The sequence below is a fragment of the Coregonus lavaretus genome (genome assembly GCF_964263955.1).
Source record: "Coregonus lavaretus genome assembly, chromosome: 32".
Lineage (NCBI taxonomy): Eukaryota > Metazoa > Chordata > Actinopteri > Salmoniformes > Salmonidae > Coregonus > Coregonus lavaretus.
In genome coordinates, this window is record NC_140019.1 from 33,540,847 (window position 1) to 33,563,942 (window position 23,096).

Genomic DNA, 23,096 nt, shown 5'->3' on the forward strand with positions numbered 1-23,096 from the left:
GAGTGGTGCGGGTGTCAGGAGTGATGCCGTTGGTGCCAGCCCAGGAAGTTGCGGGTGACTCTGCCACTGACTCTGAGACCAAGTTGGATGATCCATGGTTTGCCTAGTAAAATATATACACGCATTTAATTTCAGTTTTTGCTCATTTATTACCTTGTGTTTTTACTAACCACTGTGAATGTTTATTCCTCCTGAGGTGAGAGTAAAGGATTCCTGGGTGGCTGGTAGCCAACTCAGTACATGTTAGGTGTAGGGGAGAAATAGAGGGTTAGAATTATTTTTTTTTTGTTTACTAATTTTTTGATGTGATTTAATTTCTATATCCTGTTATACTCAGGGTCGATTATATTCTGTTCAAACGGTTATTTGGAGTGACACCATAAATGGTGTCAACAGAGGGAATCTTAAATTTTCCCTTTCACATTTTTGGAATCACACCCTAGAGGGTGACAGGAGGGAGTCAGAATGTAATTCTCTGTTTGTATTTTATGTTTTAATGGTTCTGTGTTTTGTGTTCTATTAATCCTGTGTTAAATGGTTTGATATTCTTTGACTGGTAATAATTGGCAAGTTGGGTACAGATGGACTGAGGGTTTTATTTTTAGTAACATTATGGCCTATTAATAAAAGTGTGATTTTTTGTTTGTATTGTATTATAATGAATGACGATCTGTGTTTTCTTATTTTTTGAATCACACCTTATTTGGTGTGAAAAGGGGGACTATTAGGGATTTATTATTCTCCTAAACTAATGGGATGACTAACTTAGAAAGAATGCATTCTTGACTGGGCTAATGTAGGCTGTGACACCTGGAAGGCTGTGATTGATGTGAAGAGAAGATAAGGATTGTGTCTTCAAATGCTAGACTATAATAGTTCATTGTGATTTATGAGTCTTCCTTTGACATGGGAATGATGTCTAAGGGAGCTGGCTCTTCTCACTATGACAGGTTGTTATGATAATCTTGTGCCTGCCTGAAGTGTGTAACAAATGGCGCCGAAGAGATGAGACCAACCCCCTGCATCAACGGATTGGCTGAGATAGTTTAAACCACACTCAAGTCTTTACTCTAATTGGCCAGCAGAGAAGTGGGAAACTTCCTCTGTCTAGTATTTGGGTATTGTTTCTGGAGCAATGTGTTAGTTGTCTGGAGTGTCCTGCGAGGCATATCAGAGAACCCGTATATACGAAACATCATATTTACCATTGAAGGTTTTTGCATTAATTAAAATAACTAGTATACCTTAGAAGTCGTGTTGACCTCTTTTGTTCCTGATACCAGATTTGAATTGACGCAACATTGACACTACACACATTACATATTTCCTCCCAAAATAGTTTAACACTATTCATGTACTGACCTTTCCTGTGGACTGTTTGATACTGTCCCATCCTGTCCCGAACTTGACTCTAGAATTTGACTCCCATTCCTGACAGAATCCTGCGGGACCCGCAAGACCCGTGGGAGTCCTTTTCCCCTGTCCTCTAGTCCCATCATCAGTATCTTTGTCTATGCTAGTTAGCTGATAAACTTGCTAGGCATTTCTCAACTCACCTCTTCCGAAGAACTCATTTTAGCTGTCTTCCCTCGAAGTTCTTTGCCCCTGAACTTGTATCTACAAGTGCGAAATATAGGAAAATAGTTAATATCATTATCAAGTGTTAATTTGTCAGCAGGTAGCTAATTTGACTATTTTGGTTAACTAGCTAACGTTAGCGTTAGTCTTTTAGCTAGCTAGCTACCACTAGCTAGGTACATATATAGTAGTTAACACAGTAACGTTCGCTAGCTAGCTACGTTACAGCACTGTACTTCTGTAATTTAGCGCTGCAAATTTGTTTATGGTAACGTAGCTAACGTTAGCTACTGTACATTACCGAGCTAACAAATTATTCTCAATATAGCTAATAACATAGCAATATTTTACTATTTATAGCCTGGTATTCTAGCTAGCTACATTACCTGCCTTTTGAAACCGTTTGGAAAAACGAGCCAATATAATCCGACCATCCACAGTTCAGTCACTCTAAACTGAGGTAAATTTCATGAGCAATTGAACAAGCCCACTGGTCCGCGAGACAACTTCTGGCGCCAAACAAAGCCCACTGGTCCGCGAGACAACTTCTGGCGCCAAACAAAGCCCACTGGTCCGCGAGACAACTTCTGGCGCCAAACATACAACAGCAGGAAAGAGGGTGGAAAATCACTGACTGAACTCTCTCTGCCCAGTTGCCACTTGCCAGTGTTGCTGTTGTTGTCTGCCCATGGTGCCGACAGTCCAGCCAGTCTGTCTCTTCATTATCTGATAGAGCTCAAAGGTTGACTGTTTCTTTCTATGTAGAATTATACATTTAGTCTGAGCTGCCAACTCTCAAGCATTGGCCATGAGTCACATGCATTTGACCAAATTCTCATGCTCTCAAGGCATTATATCTCATGCTTTAAAAAGTACAGCGCATTAACCTTTCAACTGTGCTCCAAATCTATAGGATTATAATGATGACAGAACTATGTGAGCATGTATTTTGAATTTCGTGGTAGTACATTGACATTCGTGGTTGCAAATATGATTGCAAATGTGTAATTTAATTTAGCAAGCTTGTATCATATGTGAAAGATTTAACAATGGTCGCAAACTTGTAACTTGACATTTGTTCATACATTCAATAAGATTTGCAAGTATAATTTATTTTCAGAATTATTACAGGTCCATTTATGAGTATGAATATTCTGCTGTAAATAAAAAATACACTTGCAGATTTTGAATCTGCCGCACACAGAGTTCTGTAACTGTTGTCATGTTACCAAAAGATTCATGAACTTGTAAAATGTTTAGTAAATTTGTAGAAAGAGATTTGCAAGTAAAAATTTGATTTATGCAGCTCTGGGGGCAGGATCTTTTACTCCTGACCAATCAGTTCCCTCTGCCAAAACCACAACCACCTAACCATTGACTGGATTGTTGCATCAATCAAATCTCAGGAAGTAGCTCCCCACATGAGCAAGAGAGGATGAGTGAGGTAAATGCAGTGGCGATTTTAGCATGTCAATCTTGGTGGGGCAAACACATTTTTATTTTTTTATGCAAGCCAGCAAAGCCACTACACAACACTAAACAATACATTAACTGCACTATAACGGTGACTAATGGTGCCCACAAACTGTTAGGACCTACATAAAGCTGTCCCAACCGCACTCCCAACACCTTACCACTGCTACATCAGCAGAGCCTTGTCTGTCTGCGAAACAGTTCATCAGCCTCATTTACTGCCTTTAAAAAAAACATAGCTGATATGGCTGACTTGCTTAAACAAATGTGGTTTCTACTGACAATTGAGATGTACAAAATTTGGCTTAAGGGGACGATGAGCGGATAAGAGGCAATCCGTAATTTCGATTAAGACATTAATGAGCGAGCTAGGACGGACGTAGTCAATATAACTATTTTTTCAGCACTTTTGAAATGTACAGCGACAGAATTCAGAACATGGCCCATTCTTACAGCATTTTCCCTGTACACCAAGTCAGAACCGTAGGATAAATAAAGGGGGCATATAAGCAGACATTGAAAGCTCTTACAATATTCGATGATTACATTTCTCTAAAACAGGCTATAGGCTACATGTGCTCCACCAAGTCAGAACAGTACGCGGAATTAAGAGGGCAAAATAGACCAAATTATTAGGGTGAGGCACATGGGCTACTAACATTTTAGTACACAACATACACTTAGTATTATTTTCTTAGCTACAGTACACAAATCTCCCTGGCATATTACATCATTTATGCAGCAGCATACAATACATTTTTGGACTCACCTTGTTGTGCTGTGCTCACTTGAACAGGAAGGTGGCGTGGCAGTTCTTTGTGGGCAAATTTTGTCATCAAACTTTGGCATCAAAGTCTGGCATTCTCTGGATATACAGTGGGGGAAAAAAGTATTTAGTCAGCCACCAATTGTGCAAGTTCTCCCACTTAAAAAGATGAGAGGCCTGTAATTTTCATCATAGGTACATGTCAACTATGACAGACAAATTGAGATTTTTTTTCCAGAAAATCACATTGTAGGATTTTTAATGAATTTATTTGCAAATTAGACCTGTAACTTCTTCTTTAAGAGGCTCCTCTGTCCTCCACTCGTTACCTGTATTAATGGCACATGTTTGAACTTGTTATCAGTATAAAAGACACCTGTCCACAACCTCAAACAGTCACACTCCAAACTCCACTATGGCCAAGACCAAAGAGCTGTCAAAGGACACCAGAAACAAAATTGTAGACCTGCACCAAGCTGGGAAGACTGAATCTGCAATAGGTAAGCAGCTTGGTTTGAATAAATCAACTGTGGGAGCAATTATTAGGAAATGGAAGACATACAAGACCACTGATAATCTCCCTCGATCTGGGGCTCCACGCAAGATCTCACCCCGTGGGGACCTAGTGAATGACCTGCAGAGAGCTGGGACCAAAGTAACAAAGCCTACCATCAGTAACACACTACGCCGCCAGGGACTCAAATCCTGCAGTGCCAGACGTGTCCCCCTGCTTAAGCCAGTACATGTCCAGGCCCGTCTGAAGTTTGCTAGAGTGCATTTGGATGATCCAGAAGAGGATTGGGAGAATGTCATATGGTCAGATGAAACCAAAATATAACTTTTTGGTAAAAACTCAACTCGTCGCGTTTGGAGGACAAAGAATGCTGAGTTGCATCCAAAGAACACCATACCTACTGTGAAGCATGGGGGTGGAAACATCATGCTTTGGGGCTGTTTTTCTGCAAAGGGACCAGGACGACTGATGCGTGTAAAGGAAAGAATGAATGGGGCCATGTACCGTGAGATTGAGTGAAAACCTCCTTCCATCAGCAAGGGCATTGAAGATGAAACGTGGCTAGGTCTTTCAGCATGACAATGATCCCAAACACACCGCCCGGGCAACGAAGGAGTGGCTTCATAAGAAGCATTTCAAGGTCCTGGAGTGGCCTAGCCAGTCTCCAGATCTCAACCCCATAGAAAATCTTTGGAGGGAGTTGAAAGTCCGTGTTGTCCAGTGACAGCCCCGAAACATCACTGCTCTAGAGGAGATCTGCATGGAGGAATGGGCCAAAATACCAGCAACAGTGTGTGAAAACCTTGTGAAGACTTACAGAAAATGTTTGACCTGTGTCATTGCCAACAAAGGGTATATAACAAAGTATTGAGAAACTTTTGTTATTGACCAAATACTTATTTTCCACCATCATTTGCAAATAAATTCATTAAAAATCCTACAATGTGATTTTCTGGATATTTTTTTCTCATTTTGTCTGCCATAGTTGACGTGTACCTATGATGAAAATTACAGGCCTCTCATCTTTTTAAGTGGGAGAACTTGCACAATTGGTGGCTGACTAAATACTTTTTTTCCCTCACTATATATCCCAGACAAGACTGAAGAATAGGACAAATAGGCTGCATTTATATAGGTAGCTCAAGTCTGATCTTTCTTTTCACAAAAGTGTATTTTGACCAATCAGATCAGCTCTGAAAAAGAGCTGATGTGAACAGATCTGATGTGATTGGTCAAAAGACCTATTAGTGGAAAACACTATTGGGCTGCCTGTCTAAAACGCAGCTAGGGACAAGTGAATAAGTCAGTTCTTGTGTACGTAGCAGTTCCTATGAATTTGAGTGGGTATATTCAGTACATGTTAAATGGCTACAAGACAGAGATATGGAAACGTGCTGTAATCAAAGGGCACTGAATGCCCCAGTATTCAGGCAGGCAGCTTGAAGCAGATGTGTGTCACCGTCCAGGTCCTTGTCACAGCATGCAGTGGCCTGATAGGGAGATGACAATAAATACATGATGTACGTTTCACCACCAAAGCAGTGTTAGCATTTACTGCACATTGCTCAACAATCCAACCATTTGTCAGTAACTAGTCTTTAAAATATAGCTTCAAATATATATTTTTTATTTTCTAGAAAACTAGCTAACATTAGCTACACTGCAGTGATGATAGTGGGAGTTAGCTAGCTTTCCCACAGTAGTTTCAATTTAGCTATCTAGCTAGCAAATGGCATTTATAATCAACTTCATCAAATCAGATGGTTAACTAACTAGCAAATATATTCATTTTCCCTTCGCATCTAAAGCTGCCTGATAAAGTTAGCTAGTTAATAGTGAAGCTAGTGTCAAGTTGCGTCAATTCAAATCTCGTATAGGAACAAAAAGAGGTCAATACACGTCTTCTAAAATAGACTAGTATTTTAATTAATGCAAACACTTGAATGGTGAATATGATGTTCGTATATACGGGCCCACTTAAAAACCACGCAGGGCAGACAGCGAACTGAGCTTTTGTTATAAGTTCTTCTTTAAATACTCTGACAGAGATAGTTCCTGCTCCCTGCTGGGCCTGTCAGAGTAGAGGCTGGGTGTGGTTTAAACTTACCCAACCTATCGATTGCGCACAGGCTGGTCCCAGCCCCTTGGCGCTTCACTGTTGCCGGGCATTAGTTGTTATCTTTACAACTTGTCTCGAGTCAGCAACCTCAGACATAGTTTGTTCTTCTTCATTGTAGCAGAACACATGTCCTTGAGCGGTTAAACAAAGAGGCAGTGTGTGTGTGAGTCACAAGTCTGTCTCAGCCTATCCCCTAATGGTTCCTCACATTAATCACAGCTTGTTATGTTAAACAATCTATATATCAGTATAGCACAAACCTATTATGTTTAATCATTAATGTATTATTTCTAAGCTAGGCATCACATCTAGTAAGAAAATAGATCCCCACAATCCCCCTTTTCACACCCACTGGGTGTGAACCCAAAATAAGAAATTTCAGGGAAATGTAGGATTCCCCCTTTTGACACCCACTAGGGTGTCACTCATTAAAATACAATACAAACAAAAATAATCACACTTTTATTAATAGGCAATAATGATAATAAAAAGGCCTTCAGTCTTCCATCTACACCTAACTTGTACTAGGTTGGCTACCAGCCACCCAGGAACTTCAAACCTTCACATTTGGGAAGACAAACATTCACAATAGTTAAAATGGATTTATAAAACATAAAAACACAAACAGGGAATTTTGATTCCCCCTTTAGACACCCACTAGGGTGTCACTCCACCACCTCACCAATAGCAAACCAAGGGTCATCCTTTGTCAACCCCATTTTCCTCCGAAAGCTAGACTCAGTGTCTGCATCTCCTTCTTGTGCCTCCAGCAAAGACATCATACCAGCAGCGTGCACGACATCTGTAACAGACTTTTAGGGTCAGAAATCCAGTAACCACCAGTGCAGCATACTTACCAAACCACTCACCCAACCAAGAAAACAGTCTGTTTTCCTCCACTCCAGCCATGCTCTTCATTTCAGCTGATAGTTTATTTAAACCAACTAGGGCTTTAGAGATACTCCCGTCAGGACTGGTATTGCTGAACGGGGTTTGGTACCTTTGTGGGTGGAGTCCGAGCTGGGCCTGGAGTGGTTCGACTGGATCTGTCCCTGTCCGGTCAGGGCTGGTGGTGGTTTTGGCAGCACTTTTATGGTGAACATCCCCATCGAATCTCCCCCCGTTCTTTCCAATCCTTACCGTCTTTACCCCCATTCATTTCTAGTGCTGACTTCAATGCTTTCAGCACCCTCTCGGTCTCCTGGTTGGTCATATTTAATGTTAATCTACCGTGATCTAACTATCCAAGTTTATTTATTACTCCTAGTGATCTATTTCCTTAGCGCTGAATTGAATGATATAACTCAGGTCCCCGACCTTTTATTTACCCGTAGGTCAACCAAACCGATATTAGATCTCTGACTAATATCAAATGTACACTCAGTAAACCTCCTCAGTATAACCTAGAACCTGGCCTGTAATATGCCTTGGAGGGAACCTAGCCCGTACAGCTACGGGACCTTGCCTTGGAGAGAACCTAGCCCGTACAGCTACGGGACCTTGCCTTGGAGAGAACCTAGCCCATACAGCTACGGGACCTTGCCTGTATTTATTATCCGTGGATCATTCAAACCGATATTAGTGCGCCGACTAATATCTAATGTACTTCATTCACACGATTGGGTTGGCCTCCCAAACTTCACTCAGTCTCGTTAATAATAGTCCCAGACTTATTAACCACAATCAAACTTGATACCCGGTATCTAGTACATTACATTTGTTGTTATACAGTGGGGAGAACAAGTATTTGATACACTGCCGACTTTGCAGGTTTTCCTACTTACAAAGCATGTAGCCCTGGCTGTGTGTTTCAGGTCGTTGTCATGCTGGAAGACCCAGCTACGACCCATCTTCAATGCTCTTACTGAGGGAAGGAGGTTGTTGGCCAAGATTGTTGGCTCGCGATACATGGCCCCATCCATCCTCCCCTCAATACGGTGCAGTCGTCCTGTACCCTTTGCAGAAAAGCATCCCCAAAGATTGATGTTTCCACCTCCATGCTTCACGGTTGGGATGGTGTTCTTGGGGTTGTACTCATCCTTCTTCTTCCTCCAAACACGGCGAGTGGAGTTTAGACCAAAAAGCTCTATTTTTGTCTCATCAGACCACATGACCTTCTCCCATTCCTCCTCTGGATCATCCAGATGGTCTTTGGTAAACTTCAGACGGGCCTGGACACGCGCTGGCTTGAGCAGGGGGACCTTGCGTGCGCTGCAGGATTTTAATCCATGACGGCGTAGTGTGTTACTAATGGTTTTCTTTGAGACTGTGGTCCCAGCTCTCTTCAGGTCATTGACCAGGTCCTGCCGTGTAGTTCTGGGCTGATCCCTCACCTTCCTCATGATCATTGATGCCCCACCGAGGGTGATTGACCGTCATCTTGAACTTCTTCCATTTTCTAATATTTGCGCCAACAGTTGTTGCCTTCTCACCAAGCTGCTTGCCTATTGTCCTGTAGCCCATCCCAGCCTTGTGCAGGTCTACAATTTTATCCCTGATGTCCTTACACAGCTCTCTGGTCTTGGCCATTGTGGAGAGGTTGGAGTCTGTTTGATTGAGTGTGTGGACAGGTGTCTTTTATACAGGTAACGAGTTCAAACAGGTGCAGTTAATACAGGTAATGAGTGGAGAACAGGAGGGCTTCTTAAAGAAAAACTAACAGGGCTGTGAGAGCCAGAATTCTTACTGGTTGGTAGGTGATCAAATACTTATGTCATGCAATAAAATGCAAATGAATTACTTAAAAAACATACAATGTTATTTTCTGGATTTTTGTCTTAGATTCCGTCTCTCACAGTTGAAGTGTACCTATGATAAAAATGACAGACCTCTACATGCTTTGTAAGTAGGAAAACCTGCAAAATCGGCAGTGTATCAAATACTTGTTCTCCCCACTGTACCTACGTTTACCCACACACATTCCGGTTAAGTACGCCGACTAACCACATACACAACTGGTAGTTACTACCTAGCACATTTCATTCACTCGTTATATCATCAACGATCGATCGGTTTTAAAATTGCATTCACCACAATACACGCTTCATACAGTCAACTAATAATTGTTAATTACGTTTTCAACTTTATGAATTATACAATTTGGTAGCTTACATCAAACAGGTGTCTCACAAAATAAAATTGGATAATGCCAATATGCAGAACTTTAGTTATTCACAATAGGTGTCTGATTACCTTTTTGTCTGACCGGTCAGGATTTGTGAGGCACACCGTCCGACGACAGCAATGGCCAATCGGCCGGACAAGTTCCAGCGAAGTCCTTCTACCAGATCACGTCGGGGTCACCAATTGTTAAGTTGTGTCATTCGAATCTGGTATCAGAACAGAATTTAACACTAAGTCACTGAATATATTCTCAGCTTTTTTATTAATATAATTAGTCAAGCGAATAAATGGTAAATGCAATCTTCGTATATACGGGCTCACTGTAACACCTCACAGGGCTAACGGAGAACTAACTGCTCAAACACAAAGTTATTCTTTAATACTCTGACAGAGATAGTTCCCGCTCAAAGCGGTCCTGTCAGAGTAGAGGCTGAGCGTGGTTTAAACTTACTCAGCCTATCGTTGGCGCACAGGCTGGTCACAGCCTCTTGGCGCTTCACGGTTGCCGGGCATCAGTTGTTTTTGCAACTTGTCTTGAGAGTCAGCAACCACAGACATAGTTTCCTCTTCTTCATTCTTGCAGTACACATGTCCTTGAGCGGTTTAACAAAGAGGCAGTGTGTGTGTGTGTCACAAGTCTATCTCAGCCTCCCCCCTAACGGTTCCTCACATTAGTCACAGCTTGTTATGTTAAACAATCTATATCAGTACAGCACAACCCTATTATGTTTGATCATTAATGTATTCTTTTTAAGCTAGGCATCACATCTAATTATAAGAAAATAGATCAACAATACCAAAACTGTTGATATAGTACATGCAGTAAGCTATGGATTTTCTGTTGACAGAAGATACGTTTCTCACCTGTGTTCTTGGCAAAATGTCTGAACTATTGATGCCACTGTGTACCTGCTTAGGTTAGGCTGTACTCTCAGTGTTAGTCCGTGGTTTATTACATGGTCCACAATTGTAGCACGAATTTCGTTACACAGATTTGGTTGTCTTCTTCTTTGTGCATGTCCTACCCCTCCTCCAGGTCTTCCTCTCCCTCTTCCTCTTCCTCTGACACCGTCCATTTTTTTTTGAAGACAGGTGAACTTACCTGTTGCCTTTTTATAGTGCTTAAACCTGATTGGTGTGTCTACAATTAAGCACCAGTGTGTGTGCACACCTGGTGGCTGTGTTTAACCAATTGGTTCATGGGTGTGTTCATTTGAAAGCCTTTGCTTTGAAATTGCAAGGAAATGACATCATGATACATTTCTGTGTCAAATGCATACAAGTGTGTTTAGTGTTTTGCAAATTACTGTGTGTAATGTTTTGCAAAAAGTGTGAAGCTGACAATGTGCTTAGTTGTGCAAATCTAGGCCGGTGTTTTGCTCCTTGAGTGTAAGGTTTTAATTGTGGGAAAGTTGTAATTTTAGTGTGTAAGCAATTGAATTTTTTTTTTTTTTATAACCAACGTTTTGACAGACAAGCTGTCTTCATCAGGTGACAAACACTGTGGGTCACAAGTTTATATAGTGTCAAAGGACACACACAGGTGTCTATAATCATGGCCGGGTGTGGCCTGATTTCGTTGGGAAGGGCTCGTAAACAATCTTTTCAAGGTAAAGCCTACACCTGTTGTATTCATCATATGCGACAAATCAAATTTGATTTAAACAGTACTAATTTTAATTGTAGCCCTCCCTGGAAAAGCACACCTAATTCAACTTGTCAACTAATCATCAATCCCTCGATGAGTTGAATCAGGTGTTTCTGTCTTCAGCTACAACAAAAATGTGTGTTTTTATTTGGAGCTAATCAACTGCTAATCTGCCATAAAGCAGCAGTCCTCCTGTAGTGTCTATTCAAGTGGTTTTTATTTGAAATATTATTATATAAACAACTGAAAGGTGTTATTAAATGGTTTATATTAATTGAATTCATGGTCAAATGAAATGACTTTATCTCCATCCAGGGTCACACACAGGTAAGTTCATTGACCAGTCCTGCTCAGTTGATAAATGTTGCAAGGCTGAAGAGAGACTTCTAGTAAACATGGATCATCAAAGTTTAAATGTACTTATGGAGTGCACATCATCATCATCAGGAAATCAACAGTGAATTCATGGAATGATAAGGATGGAGAAGATGAGTGGATCCTCCTCTGGTGTTCATCTTGTGTAATTAGTGTCAGATATTAACAACTCACCCAGAGTAAAGACGTATTTTATTATTAAACATAAAATTGGATTAAAACCTTGTCATGTTTATAACTTGGGAGGTATACGTTTCAGTTTAATAAACACTTTTATACATCATTTATGTAAGAGTTCATTGTTTTAATGTTCATACTATAAAATACAATTCTGCCTATCAAATTCTATTACAATTACACATTACATTGAGAGAAAACATTGTTAGTGTTGATAGTTCTATGAATATAATTTATATACAAATAATTCAACAGTGTCTATGTACAGAACCAGTCAAAAGTTTGGACACTCCTACTCTTTCAAGGGTTTTTCTTGATTTTTACTATTTTGTACATTGTAGAATAATAGTGAAGACAAACTATGAAATAACACATATGGAATCATGTAGTAACCAAAAGTGTTAAACAAATAAAAAAATATTTCATATTTGAGATTCTTCAAGTAGCCACCCTGTGCCTTGATGCTTTGCACACTCTTGGCAATCTCTCAACCAGCTCACCTGGAATGCTTTTCATTTATATTTCTTGATAGAACATTACATACATCACCGTCCAATTTCAAGAGAATTCTAAAGTTCTTTACTCTTTTTAGAACATTGGTGTTTCTTTAGCTTGTATGACCAACTGAAACTCTTCCCACACTGGGAGCAGTGGAACGGCTTCTCTCCTGTGTGAATGCGCTGGTGTATCTTTAAATCTCCTGACCGACTGAAACTCTTCCCACACTGAGAGCAGTGGAACGGCTTCTCTCCTGTGTGAATGCGCTGGTGTATCTTTAAATCTCCTGACTGACTGAAACTCTTCCCACACTGGGAGCAGTGGAATGGCTTCTCTCCTGTGTGAATGTGCTGGTGTCTCTTTAACTCTCCTGACCCCCTGAAACTCTTCCCACACTGGGAGCAGTGGAATGGCTTCTCTCCTGTGTGAATGCGCTGGTGTGTCTTTAAATGTTCTGACCGACTGAAACTCTTCCCACACTGGGAGCAGTGGAACGGCTTCTCTCCTGTGTGAATGCGCTGGTGTATCTTTAACTCTCCTGACTGACTGAAACTCTTCCCACACTGGGAGCAGTGGAACGGCTTCTCTCCTGTGTGAATGCGCTGGTGTGTCTTTAAATTTTCTGACAGACTGAAACTCTTCCCACACTGGGAGCAGTGGAACGGCTTCTCTCCTGTGTGAATGCGCTGGTGTGTCTTTAAATTTTCTGACAGACTGAAACTTTTCCCACACTGGGAGCAGTGGAACGGCTTCTCTCCTGTGTGAATGCGCTGGTGTCTCTTTAAATCTCCTGACCCCCTGAAACTCTTCCCACACTGGGAGCAGTGGAACGGCTTCTCTCCTGTGTGAATGCGCTGGTGTGTTCTGAGATGATCTCCTTTAATGAAGCTCTTCCCACACTGAGAACAGCGGTGTGGTCGTGGCTTGTCCGTCTCTATCTGTTTCCTGGTGGGAGCTGGATTGGAGGAACCTGATGTGGTTCCATGGTGTTGTGAGCTGCTGGAGGACATGAGATTCTCTGATCTGATCTCTCCACTCCTCAACAGTCTGACATACTCATCATGGTGACATCTCTTTATGTGCTTGAGGAGGAAGATCTGAGAAGTGAAGGAGAACGGACAGCCAGAACACGAGAAGATCTGGAACTGGGACGACTCAGCGTTCACATCTGAGAGAGATGGAGGGGAGAGAGAAAGAGAGAGTAATTAAAATAAGAGAAATGAAGTTCACAAGGTGCATGCATGATCATTATTTTTCCAGCCCACTTGACATGAACAGAGAAAATGCAGGACCAGTATGATAATACACAACACAAAATATATTTAACATCAATGATGACTTTCAATTGAGAAATGAGTAATAATTATGTAATAGGAGGTTAAAAAAAAATCAATGTAAGAGGAGTGAACAGAGGAGGATATAAACTCAGCAAAAAAAGAAGCGTCCCTTTTTCAGGACCCTAAAAATCCAAATAACTTCACAGATCTTCATTGTAAAGGGTTTAAACACTGTTTCCCATGCTTGTTCAATTAACCATAAACAATTACTGAACATGCACCTGTGGAACGGTCGTTAAGACACTAACAGCTTACAGATGGTAGGAAATTGAGGTCACAGTTATGAAAACTTAGGCCTTTCTACTGACTCTGAAAAACACCAAAAGAAAGATGCCCAGGGTCCCTGCTCATCTGTGTGAACGTGCCTAAGGCATGCTGCAAAGAGGCATGAGGACTGCAGATGTGGCCAGGGAAATAAATTGCAATGTCCATACTGTGAGACGCCTAAGACAGCGCTACAGGGAGACAGGACGGACAGCTGATTGTCCTCACAGTGGCAGACCACGTGTAACAACACCTGCACAGGATCGGTACATCCGAACATCACACCTGCGGGATAGGTACAGGATGGCAACAACAACTGCCCGAGTTACACCAGGAACGCACAATCCCTCCATCAGTGCTCAGACTGTCCGCAATAGGTTGAGAGAGGCTGGACTGAGGGCTTGTAGGCCTGTTGTAAGGCAGGTCCTCACCAGACATCACCGGCAACAACGTCGCCTATGGGCACAAACCCACCGGACTGGCAAAAAGTGCTCTTCACTGACGAGTCGCGGTTTTGTCTCACCAGGGGTGATGGTCGGATTCGCGTTTATCGTCGAAGGAATGAGCGTTACACCAAGGCCTGTACTCTAGAGCGGGTTCGATTTGGAGGTGCAGGGTCCGTCATGGTCTGGGGCAGTGTGTCACAGCATCATCGGAAGAGTGGGGTAACATATCACAGCTGAACTGGCAAATCTGGTGCAGTCCATGAGGAAGATACGCACTGCAGTACTTAATGAAGCTGGTGGCCACACCAGATACTGACTGTTACTATTCCATTTCTGTTAGTCACATGTCTGGAACTTGTTCAGTTTATGTCTGTTGTTGAACCTTGTTATGTTCATACAATTATTTACACGTTAAGTTTGCTGAAAATAAACGCAGTTGACAGTGAGAGGGCATTTCTTTTTTTGCTGAGTTTAGTAAGGGCAGTGCTCTTAATGTTCCAGAGGGAGAGAGAGATGGATGAAGAGAGGAGGAAGAGGGGAGAGAGAGTAAAGTACCTTTAGCAGAGCTCTTTTTGTCCCAGAGGTAGTCGAAGACAATGCCCAGGTCTCTGGCGTACTCCTCTCCGTACCAAACCAATAGCTCCTCTCCAACAGCTATAGGCTTACAGCAGCGGTATAGAATCTCTCCTCTGTACTGGAAGGCCACCAGATTCTGTTCTTCTTCTCTACGAGCACAGTTCACATACCTGAGAGAGAGAGAGAGAGAGAGAGAGAGAGAGAGAGAGAGGGCGAGAGAGAGAGAGAGACAGAGAGACAGAGACAGACAGAGAGAGACAGAGAGATACAGAGAGAGAGAGAGAGAGAGAGAGAGAGAGAGAGAGACAGAGACAGACAGAGAGAGACAGAGAGATACAGAGAGAGACAGAGAGAGACAGAGAGAGAGAGAGAGAGAGAGAGAGAGAGAGAGAGAGAGAGAGAGAGAGAGAGAGAGAGAGAGAGAGAGAGAGAGAGAGAGAGAGAGAGAGAGAGAGAGAGAGAGAGAGTTAATTATGTACAAGAGATATATTTCTTGAGGTTATCAACTATCAAATAGAGTATGAGACAGGTAGGTACAGAGAGAAACAGAAGGAGGAAGAGGACTGTGAGACTTTCTCTGTACTTACAGAGAGAAACAGGAGGAGAGAGACAGAAACAGGAGGAAGAGGACTGAGAGACTTCCTCTGTACTTATAGAGAGAAACAGGAGGAGAAAGACGACAGACTTCCTCTGTACTTACAAAGAGAAACAGGAGAAGGAAGAGGACTGTGAGACTTCCTCTGTACTTAGAGAGAGAAACAGGAGGAGAGAGACAGAGACAGAAACGTGAGGAAGAGGACTGAGAGACTTCCTATCTACTTACATAGAGAAACAGGAGGAGACTGAGGACTGTGAGACTTCCTCTGTACTTACAAAGAGAAACAGAAGGAGGAAGAGGACTGTGAGAATTCCTCTGTACTTACAGAGAGAAACAGGAGGAGGAAGAGGACTGTGAGAATTCTTCTGTACTTACAAAGAGAAACAGAAGGAGGAAGAGGACTGTGAGACTTCCTCTGTACTTCAGTGTTGCTCACCTCATCCAGTTGGAGTGAGTGTCTCTCCCAGCATCAATGTAGTCGTCCCAGTGTTTGCTCTTGTAGATCTGAGGAAAACAACAATTCATATTTACAGTTTTGATCAGGTTGGACAAAATGTAAGCACAGCGCGATGACACACACACACACACACTCCTCTCACCACCCAGGAGTATCCACTCTCCATGGCCTGGTCCTTGTCTGTGATCTCTCCTTCATAAGGTCCATAGTGGGCTCCTGCAGGCACAGTGTTTCCTTGGTTGAATACCCCCAGTCCTGCTTCAGGGATGCCTGATGTCCTGACCTCCAGGCCGGACGGCAGGGTGAGTCTGGCCCTGTCAGGGGCTCCTAGAGGGGCAGGGATGTCAGGGACAAAGAGAGCAGGACCATGGAGCTCACACTCCTCCATGAAGAAAGACTTGCAGTCCTCACAGTCTGGGAGAGAGAAAGATAAATAGAATATGTTAAACGTCAGTTATCATGATGATGATGATGAAGACATGCAGAGAGGTAGAGAGAGAGAGAGCCAGAGAGAGGAAAAGAACAAGAGGAACAAACAGGAATGATACATTTCTGGATAAGAGCGTCCGCTAAATGACCAGGCCATAAAATTAAGACACGCCACCCGAAAAATGCGGGTAGATTTGGGTATTGGCAGGTAAGAATGTCTATTTCACCAACCACATTGACTCTACAGTGTGAGCATTACATTCGCAAATAAAAATAGAGTCAAAAGTAAAGTATGAGCACATGTGCGAGTTGTGATTATTTCACTGGTTGAGAGAGCGAAAGACTCACAGAGGTAGTGGTCATCTTTGGGGACCTCCTCTTCTGTGTAAGTGATTCTTGGTCTGTCTCTCAGGTTTCTGCCACGCTTGTATGTGTTCAGCTCTGCTTTCTGCATTTCCAGACACTCTCTCTTAGACAGGCCTGGTACACACACACACACACGTAATAGAATGTATTACTCCAGAAACAGTCAATGTGCCTCATCTTTTCTCTCAGACCAAATAAAATCACAATATCAAACTAACAGTCTATTCCTGTCTGTCTCTGTTACCTGAGGTTGATGGTTTGGAGTACAACAAGGGAGCCCCTCTCTGAGTGACAGCTGGGGTGTCTGCCCCCCTTCCCTGAGTGGATCTCCCTGCCTCCTCTCCACTGGTGCTGGGGGTCACTTCACTCTGACCCTCCTGGAAAGAGACCAGAGGAGAGTTCAAACTGACCACTGGGTCTGTGTGTCATCATCACTTTACCTTTGTTTAGTAGCATCATTCATTAAAATATATTGTGTGTTGTGTTATGTGTATGACAGTAACACACACACCTTGTCTCCTAGCGCCTCCTGTCCTCCACTGTGTGTGTCTGCTGTGCTGCTGTCTCTGAGGACGGCCACTTCTTCAGTCAGCACCTCCAGGAATGGCTGGGGTGGTTCTGTCCTCATATTACTGGGTCCTGCCTCCTCACTGCTGGGGGGCTGCTGAGGACCAAAGGAGGGGGGTTCCAGAGTGTTATGACAAATATCACAATGATGACTAGACAGAGCTGTCAGCCCTCTTCATCTACAGCGTGGCAATTACATACAGCACATGATATACTGTGCTTTCAGAAAGTATTCACACCCCTTGACTATTTCACCATTTTGTGGTGTTTTTTGGTCACTGGCCTATACACGATACCTCATAATGTCAACGTTTTTGAAAATGTTTACAAATTAACGAAAAATGAGAAGCTGAAATGTCTTGAGTCAATAAGTATTCAACAGTTTTCCTATGGCAAGCCTAAATAAGTTCAGGAGTAGAAATGTGCTTAACAACTTACATATTAAGTTGCATGGACTCACTCTGTGTTTAACATGATTTTTGAACGACTACCTCATCTCTGTACCCCACACATACAATTATCTGTAAGGTCCCTCAGTCGAGCAGTGTTCAACTACAAAGACCAGGGATGTTTTCCAATGCCTCGCAAAGAAGGGCACCTATTGGTAGATGGGTAAAAAAACTAAACAAAAAACAGACATTGAACATCCCTTTGCGCATGGTGAAGTTATTAATTACACTTTGGATGGTCTATCAATACACCAAGTCACTACAAAGATACAGGCATCCTTCCTAACTCAGTTGCTGGAGAGGAGGGAAACCCCTCAGGGATTTCACCATGAGGTCAATGGTGACTTTAAAACAGTTACAGTTTAATAGCTGTAATAGGAGAAAACTGAGGATGGACCAACAACACTGAACAAAAATATAAACGCAACAAGTGTTGGTTCCATGTTTCATGAGCTGAAATAAAAGATCCCAGAAATGTTCTATACACACAAAAAGCTAATTTCTCTAAAATGTTTGGCACAAATTTGTTTACATCCCTCTTAGTGAACATTTCTAATTTGACAAGATAATCCATCCACCTGACAAGTGTGGCATATCAAGAAGCTGATTAAACAACATGATCATTACACAGGTGCACCTTGTGCTGGGGACAATAAAAGGGCACTCTAAAATGTGCAGTTTTGTCACACAACACAATGACACAGATGTCTCAAGTTTTGAGGGAGCGTGCAATTGGCATGCTGACTGCAGGAATATCCACCAAAACCGTTGCCAGATGCTAATGCCCTCTCTGGCCTACCCTTGGCTGCGCCCCTGCCCAGTCATGTGAAATCCATAGATTAGGGCCTAATCAATGTATTTAAATTGACTGATTTCTTTATATGAACTGTAGCTCAGCAAAATCTTTGAAATTGTTGTATGTTGCGTTCATATTTTATATTACTCCACAATACTAACCTAAATGACAGATTGAATAATATTACAAAACATGCAACAAGGCACTAAAGTAATACTCCCAAAAATGTGGCAAAGAAATTAACTTTATGTCCTGAATACAAAGCATTATGTTTGGGGCAAACCCAACACAACACATCACTGAGTACCACTATCCATATTTTCAAGCATGGTGGTGGCTGCATCAGGTTATGGGTATACTTGTCATCGGCAAGGACTAGGGAGTTCTTTATGATAAAAAGAAACAGAATAGAGCTAAGCACAGGCAAAATCCTAGAGGAAAACCATGTGCAGTCTGCTTTCCAACAGAGACAAATTCACCTTTCAGCAGGTCAATAGACTAAAACACAAGGCTAAATCTAAACTGGAGTTGCTTACCAAGACGACATTGAATGTTCCTGAGTGGCCTAGTTACAGTTTTGACTTAAATCGACTTGAAAAGGGCGGTCTAGCAATGATCAACAATCAACTTGATAGAGCTTGAAGAATTTTTTAAAGAATAATGTGCAAATATTGTCCAATCCAGGTGTGCAAAGCTCTTAAGAGACTCACAGCTGTAATCGTTGCCAAGGTGATTCTAACATGTGATTAATCAGGTGTGTGAATACTTATGTAAATAGAATATTTCTGTATTTCCTTTTCAATAAATTTGCTAACATTTCTAAAAACATGTTTTCACTTTGTCATTAAGGGATATTGTGTGTAAATGGGTGAGAGAAAAAAATATATTGAATCAATTTTGAATTAAGGCTCTAACCCAATAAAATGTGGAATACGTCAAGGGGTATGAATACTTTCTGAAGGCATCATCATTTAATTAATTGGTTCACACTTCATAGCTCCAGTCCTTGAGAGCACAAGTATCTGCTAGTGTAGTGCTGAAGAGAAACAAAAACCCCCCAGATGTATAATATGCACCTGTGAAGGTATTTTAAAAAACACTTACCTGTGCAGGTATTTAAAAAAAGATTTACCTGTACTGTAGGTGTGGCAGATGTGGCAGATTTGTCAAGCTGAGAGACTCCCTGAGACGCTGCTGGCCTCCTGGTTGGGGGTCGGAAGCTCCGTGGTGCTGTGAGGACAGATTCATATAAGCCCTACCTGGCTACTAAGACTTCTTCTATTAGGGACGTCTAACGTTCAGTCTGCTGCACAGACCCTATGGACGCTCTAGTCTAAAGCGCCTGGTTAAATTGTGCTTAGGAATTATTTATTTTTTATCTCTAAATGGTTAAACTAGTGAGATATCTGTGATTATTTTAAGAAATCTGTGAGTTTGTTTCATTTACTATCATCCTAACATAAGATATTGAATGATTTTGCCATATCTAATTAATGTATATTACACTACTTTCCATGAAGAGGACAGTATGTGTTACTACTTTATACAACCACATCGAATTGGGGGGAATTACATGCCGTTTTTTTTACCTCAGATTGGTGATGTTAGTATAAATATTTATAGTCAACACGATGACAAAAGATCAATTACTTAAAACAGATGAATATCTTTGGTTTTGTTATACGCACTGGGGTTCGCTATCATTTTCTTTCTCAAATGGCACCAACAATTCGGAGCGGCCACACCAATTCAAAATCTAGATAGAAGCTTTATAAAAGTTCTCATCTAACCAACCATGTATATATTTTTGGAGACATTTTGCAGACACTCTTATCCAGAGCGACTTCAACAGATTTTTCACCTAGTCTGCTTGGGGATTTGAACTAGCAACCTTTCAGTTACTGGCCCAATGCTCTTAACAGATAGGCTACCTGCCAAGTTTCCGTGTGGCCTTTGAATAGTGTTCGTTTTAACAGTGCTACAACCCAAGCGTTTGCCCCTTTTTCTATTGATTACAGCGTGATATCGATGGAAGTGATTAACAAAAAAAAGCATTGCGTTACACTTACCGTGTTGGCAAACCACTTCAATCAAAATGCAACACTTCAAAATGTAGCTAGCTGTCTTCTACAAATTATCTAACCAGTGATTACCACGTTATTCCTAGATTCTGTGTGGTTTTTTAGCTGTTATTTTTAACAGGACGTGCAACCTCATCTCCCTGTGATAATCGATGAGTGATTGACAGAACAGTGTTGCGTTTCTCTTTCTGTTTTGGTGACCCCCATATCAAAATGAAACATTCTAAAATATAGCTGAATATGTTCTGCAGGTTGTCTTCTAACCAATGATGTAAAAATATCTCCAGCTCCATGTGGTTTTTGAGTTGTGGTAGTTTCCACAGAGCATATCTCCCTCCCCCCACCCCCCATATCGATGAGTAATTTATTGCCACTTGTCAAAACAACAGGGGTTTTGGTGCGTGTGCAGTTTATTAGCTGTTTTTTATTAGCTGTTTGTTTAAAACAATACAAGTAACATGATTACTATTGTTGTAAATGTATGTGTAGATAGTAAAGTTTATGTTGTCAATATATCACAAACTGTATTTTGACATTGGGCTATTTCTCAATATGTCTTGTCAACAGGAAGCAGCAACAGCATCATTTTAAATTTAAGTTTTAGTAATATAAATGCTGAATGAGTCCAAAAACATGCTCTATTTAATTTATTTTCATGATATACCAGATATCAACAAAACGGGTTTGCCCTAAACGTAACACAGACCATTTCACTTATTTTAGCATACCTTCCACTCCTTTAGCCCTACCAGTCTACTAGCCTGGTGGTATCTGGGTAGGTCCTACCAGTCTACTAGCCTAGTGGTATCTGGGTAGGTCCTACCAGTCTACTAGCCTGGTGGTATCTGGGTAGGTCCTACCAGTCTACTAGCCTGGTGGTATCTGGGTAGGTCCTACCAGTCTACTAGCCTGGTGGTATCTGGGTAGGTCCTATCGTTCTACTAACACGATACTTCTTATAACATCCTAATTTACTACTACTGCTCTACCTGGTGGGCATCTCTCCAGTCGAGGGGTCCACTCATCCTCCTCGGAGTCGCTGGGTGCGAGAAGCGGAGCAGTGTTTACCATTTTAGGTCTGCCTCTCCTCATAAACGCAGGTACCGGGAAGTTCAGCCCTGAGGGACACATTAGCACACACAGTAGAGACACTCTGCTCTATACAACACACACAGTAGAGACATGGCGCAATACAGGAGTAAAAAATATATAATAATAATAGTGATGAATCTAAAATCACAGACAGAAGGGGTAAACCAGACACATCACAGGGGCTATAACGATGAAGCGTCTGTTTAGAACGTTCTCACCACCAAATATGGTAGTGAGAGGAAGTCCAGTCTAGAGGGAGAGGATTGAATTAGGTGAAACTGGGCCCACATTCTGCTCATTGTCTCATCGATGAAACATCTGATCTCAATAAATGTTTCTGTTCCCAAATCTAGAATATGTTACAAACACAGTGCACTAAGTTGTATAGACTTGACGCTTTGGCAAAAAAAAAAAAAATGCATTGTTTAGAAGGAGTGCAAATTGTAATTGAGTTTGTACACACCCATAATTCACAGAGGAGGCGTTCCCTAAAGGAAATATGCAAATACATGCTACAACAAGCCAATAGGATCTCGCTAGCTCATGCTTGGCTTTGCCCACCTCCTTGCTTGTTCTGCCCACTATGCTCAGGGTTGCCATGTTTTCCCGCTAAATTGGTCTACTTTTAAAACTATGTCGCAGGTGAAAATGTATTGGCTGCGGGTTGCGGGTTTTTGGGCTACTTCTAAATTGCACCACGGCCACGATGGCATTTCTCTCTCAAGGTAATTTTTTTGTTTAAATATATTCATTGTGACCAGCTGCTGCTGACTATCAGGCAGTGAGGCAGGCTGTTACTGGTGAGTGAGTGAGTGAGTGAGTGAGTGAGTGAGTGAGTGAGGAGGGGGAGGGCCAGAGGGGGGTGTGTGTTGAGAGCACTGGTTGACAGAGTGCTGCAGCAGGCAGCTGAGTCACAGAGACGGACATCGTGACAGCTTTTTACCAGTTGCAGGCAGGCTATTTAGATTGGTCATTATGGAGACACCTATTTCCAAAAAACATATTAGCGCGCTAGAACTGATATAAAGGCGACAAAGCACTGGAAAACGACTTTAGGCACACTAGAGCGCTTTAGATACATTTGCTCAGAGGTGGTTTAAAGTAAAATGCATTCTAATGTCGACTTTTCTTATGGAAAACCGTATCAAGAGAAGTTAAGTGTTTTACGCCTTCTCAGTTCTTCGGTCTTGAGCGCTGCACGAGTGGAAATTTGAAATGGAAATGATGGAAATCCCTCCCATCCTTCTGTAATGGGAAAAAGTCCACAATGAAACTGTGGAGAATGATATATTTGCATCTGTTGGCCATCAAGAAGGCTATTAATTTCGATGCCATTGTAGGCTACTGTAGCCTACCATTTGATACAA

At 41.9% G+C, this 23,096-nt stretch overlaps 1 protein-coding gene across 1 annotated transcript; it reads right to left on the bottom strand.

Annotated features, from left to right (window-relative positions):
• Positions 1–1,547: 1,547 nt before the first annotated feature.
• Positions 1,548–21,662, bottom strand: LOC311107255 (histone-lysine N-methyltransferase PRDM9-like; the record flags this gene model as incomplete). Its single annotated transcript, XM_084149735.1, has 9 exons — positions 1,548–1,617; positions 13,172–13,439; positions 14,874–15,064; positions 15,929–15,996; positions 16,092–16,363; positions 16,727–16,858; positions 16,989–17,121; positions 17,256–17,408; positions 21,627–21,662. The coding sequence occupies 9 exons, from the start codon at positions 21,660–21,662 to the stop codon at positions 1,548–1,550; spliced, it is 1,323 nt and encodes a 440-aa protein (XP_084005861.1).
• Between the last annotated feature and the right edge of the window lie 1,434 nt (positions 21,663–23,096).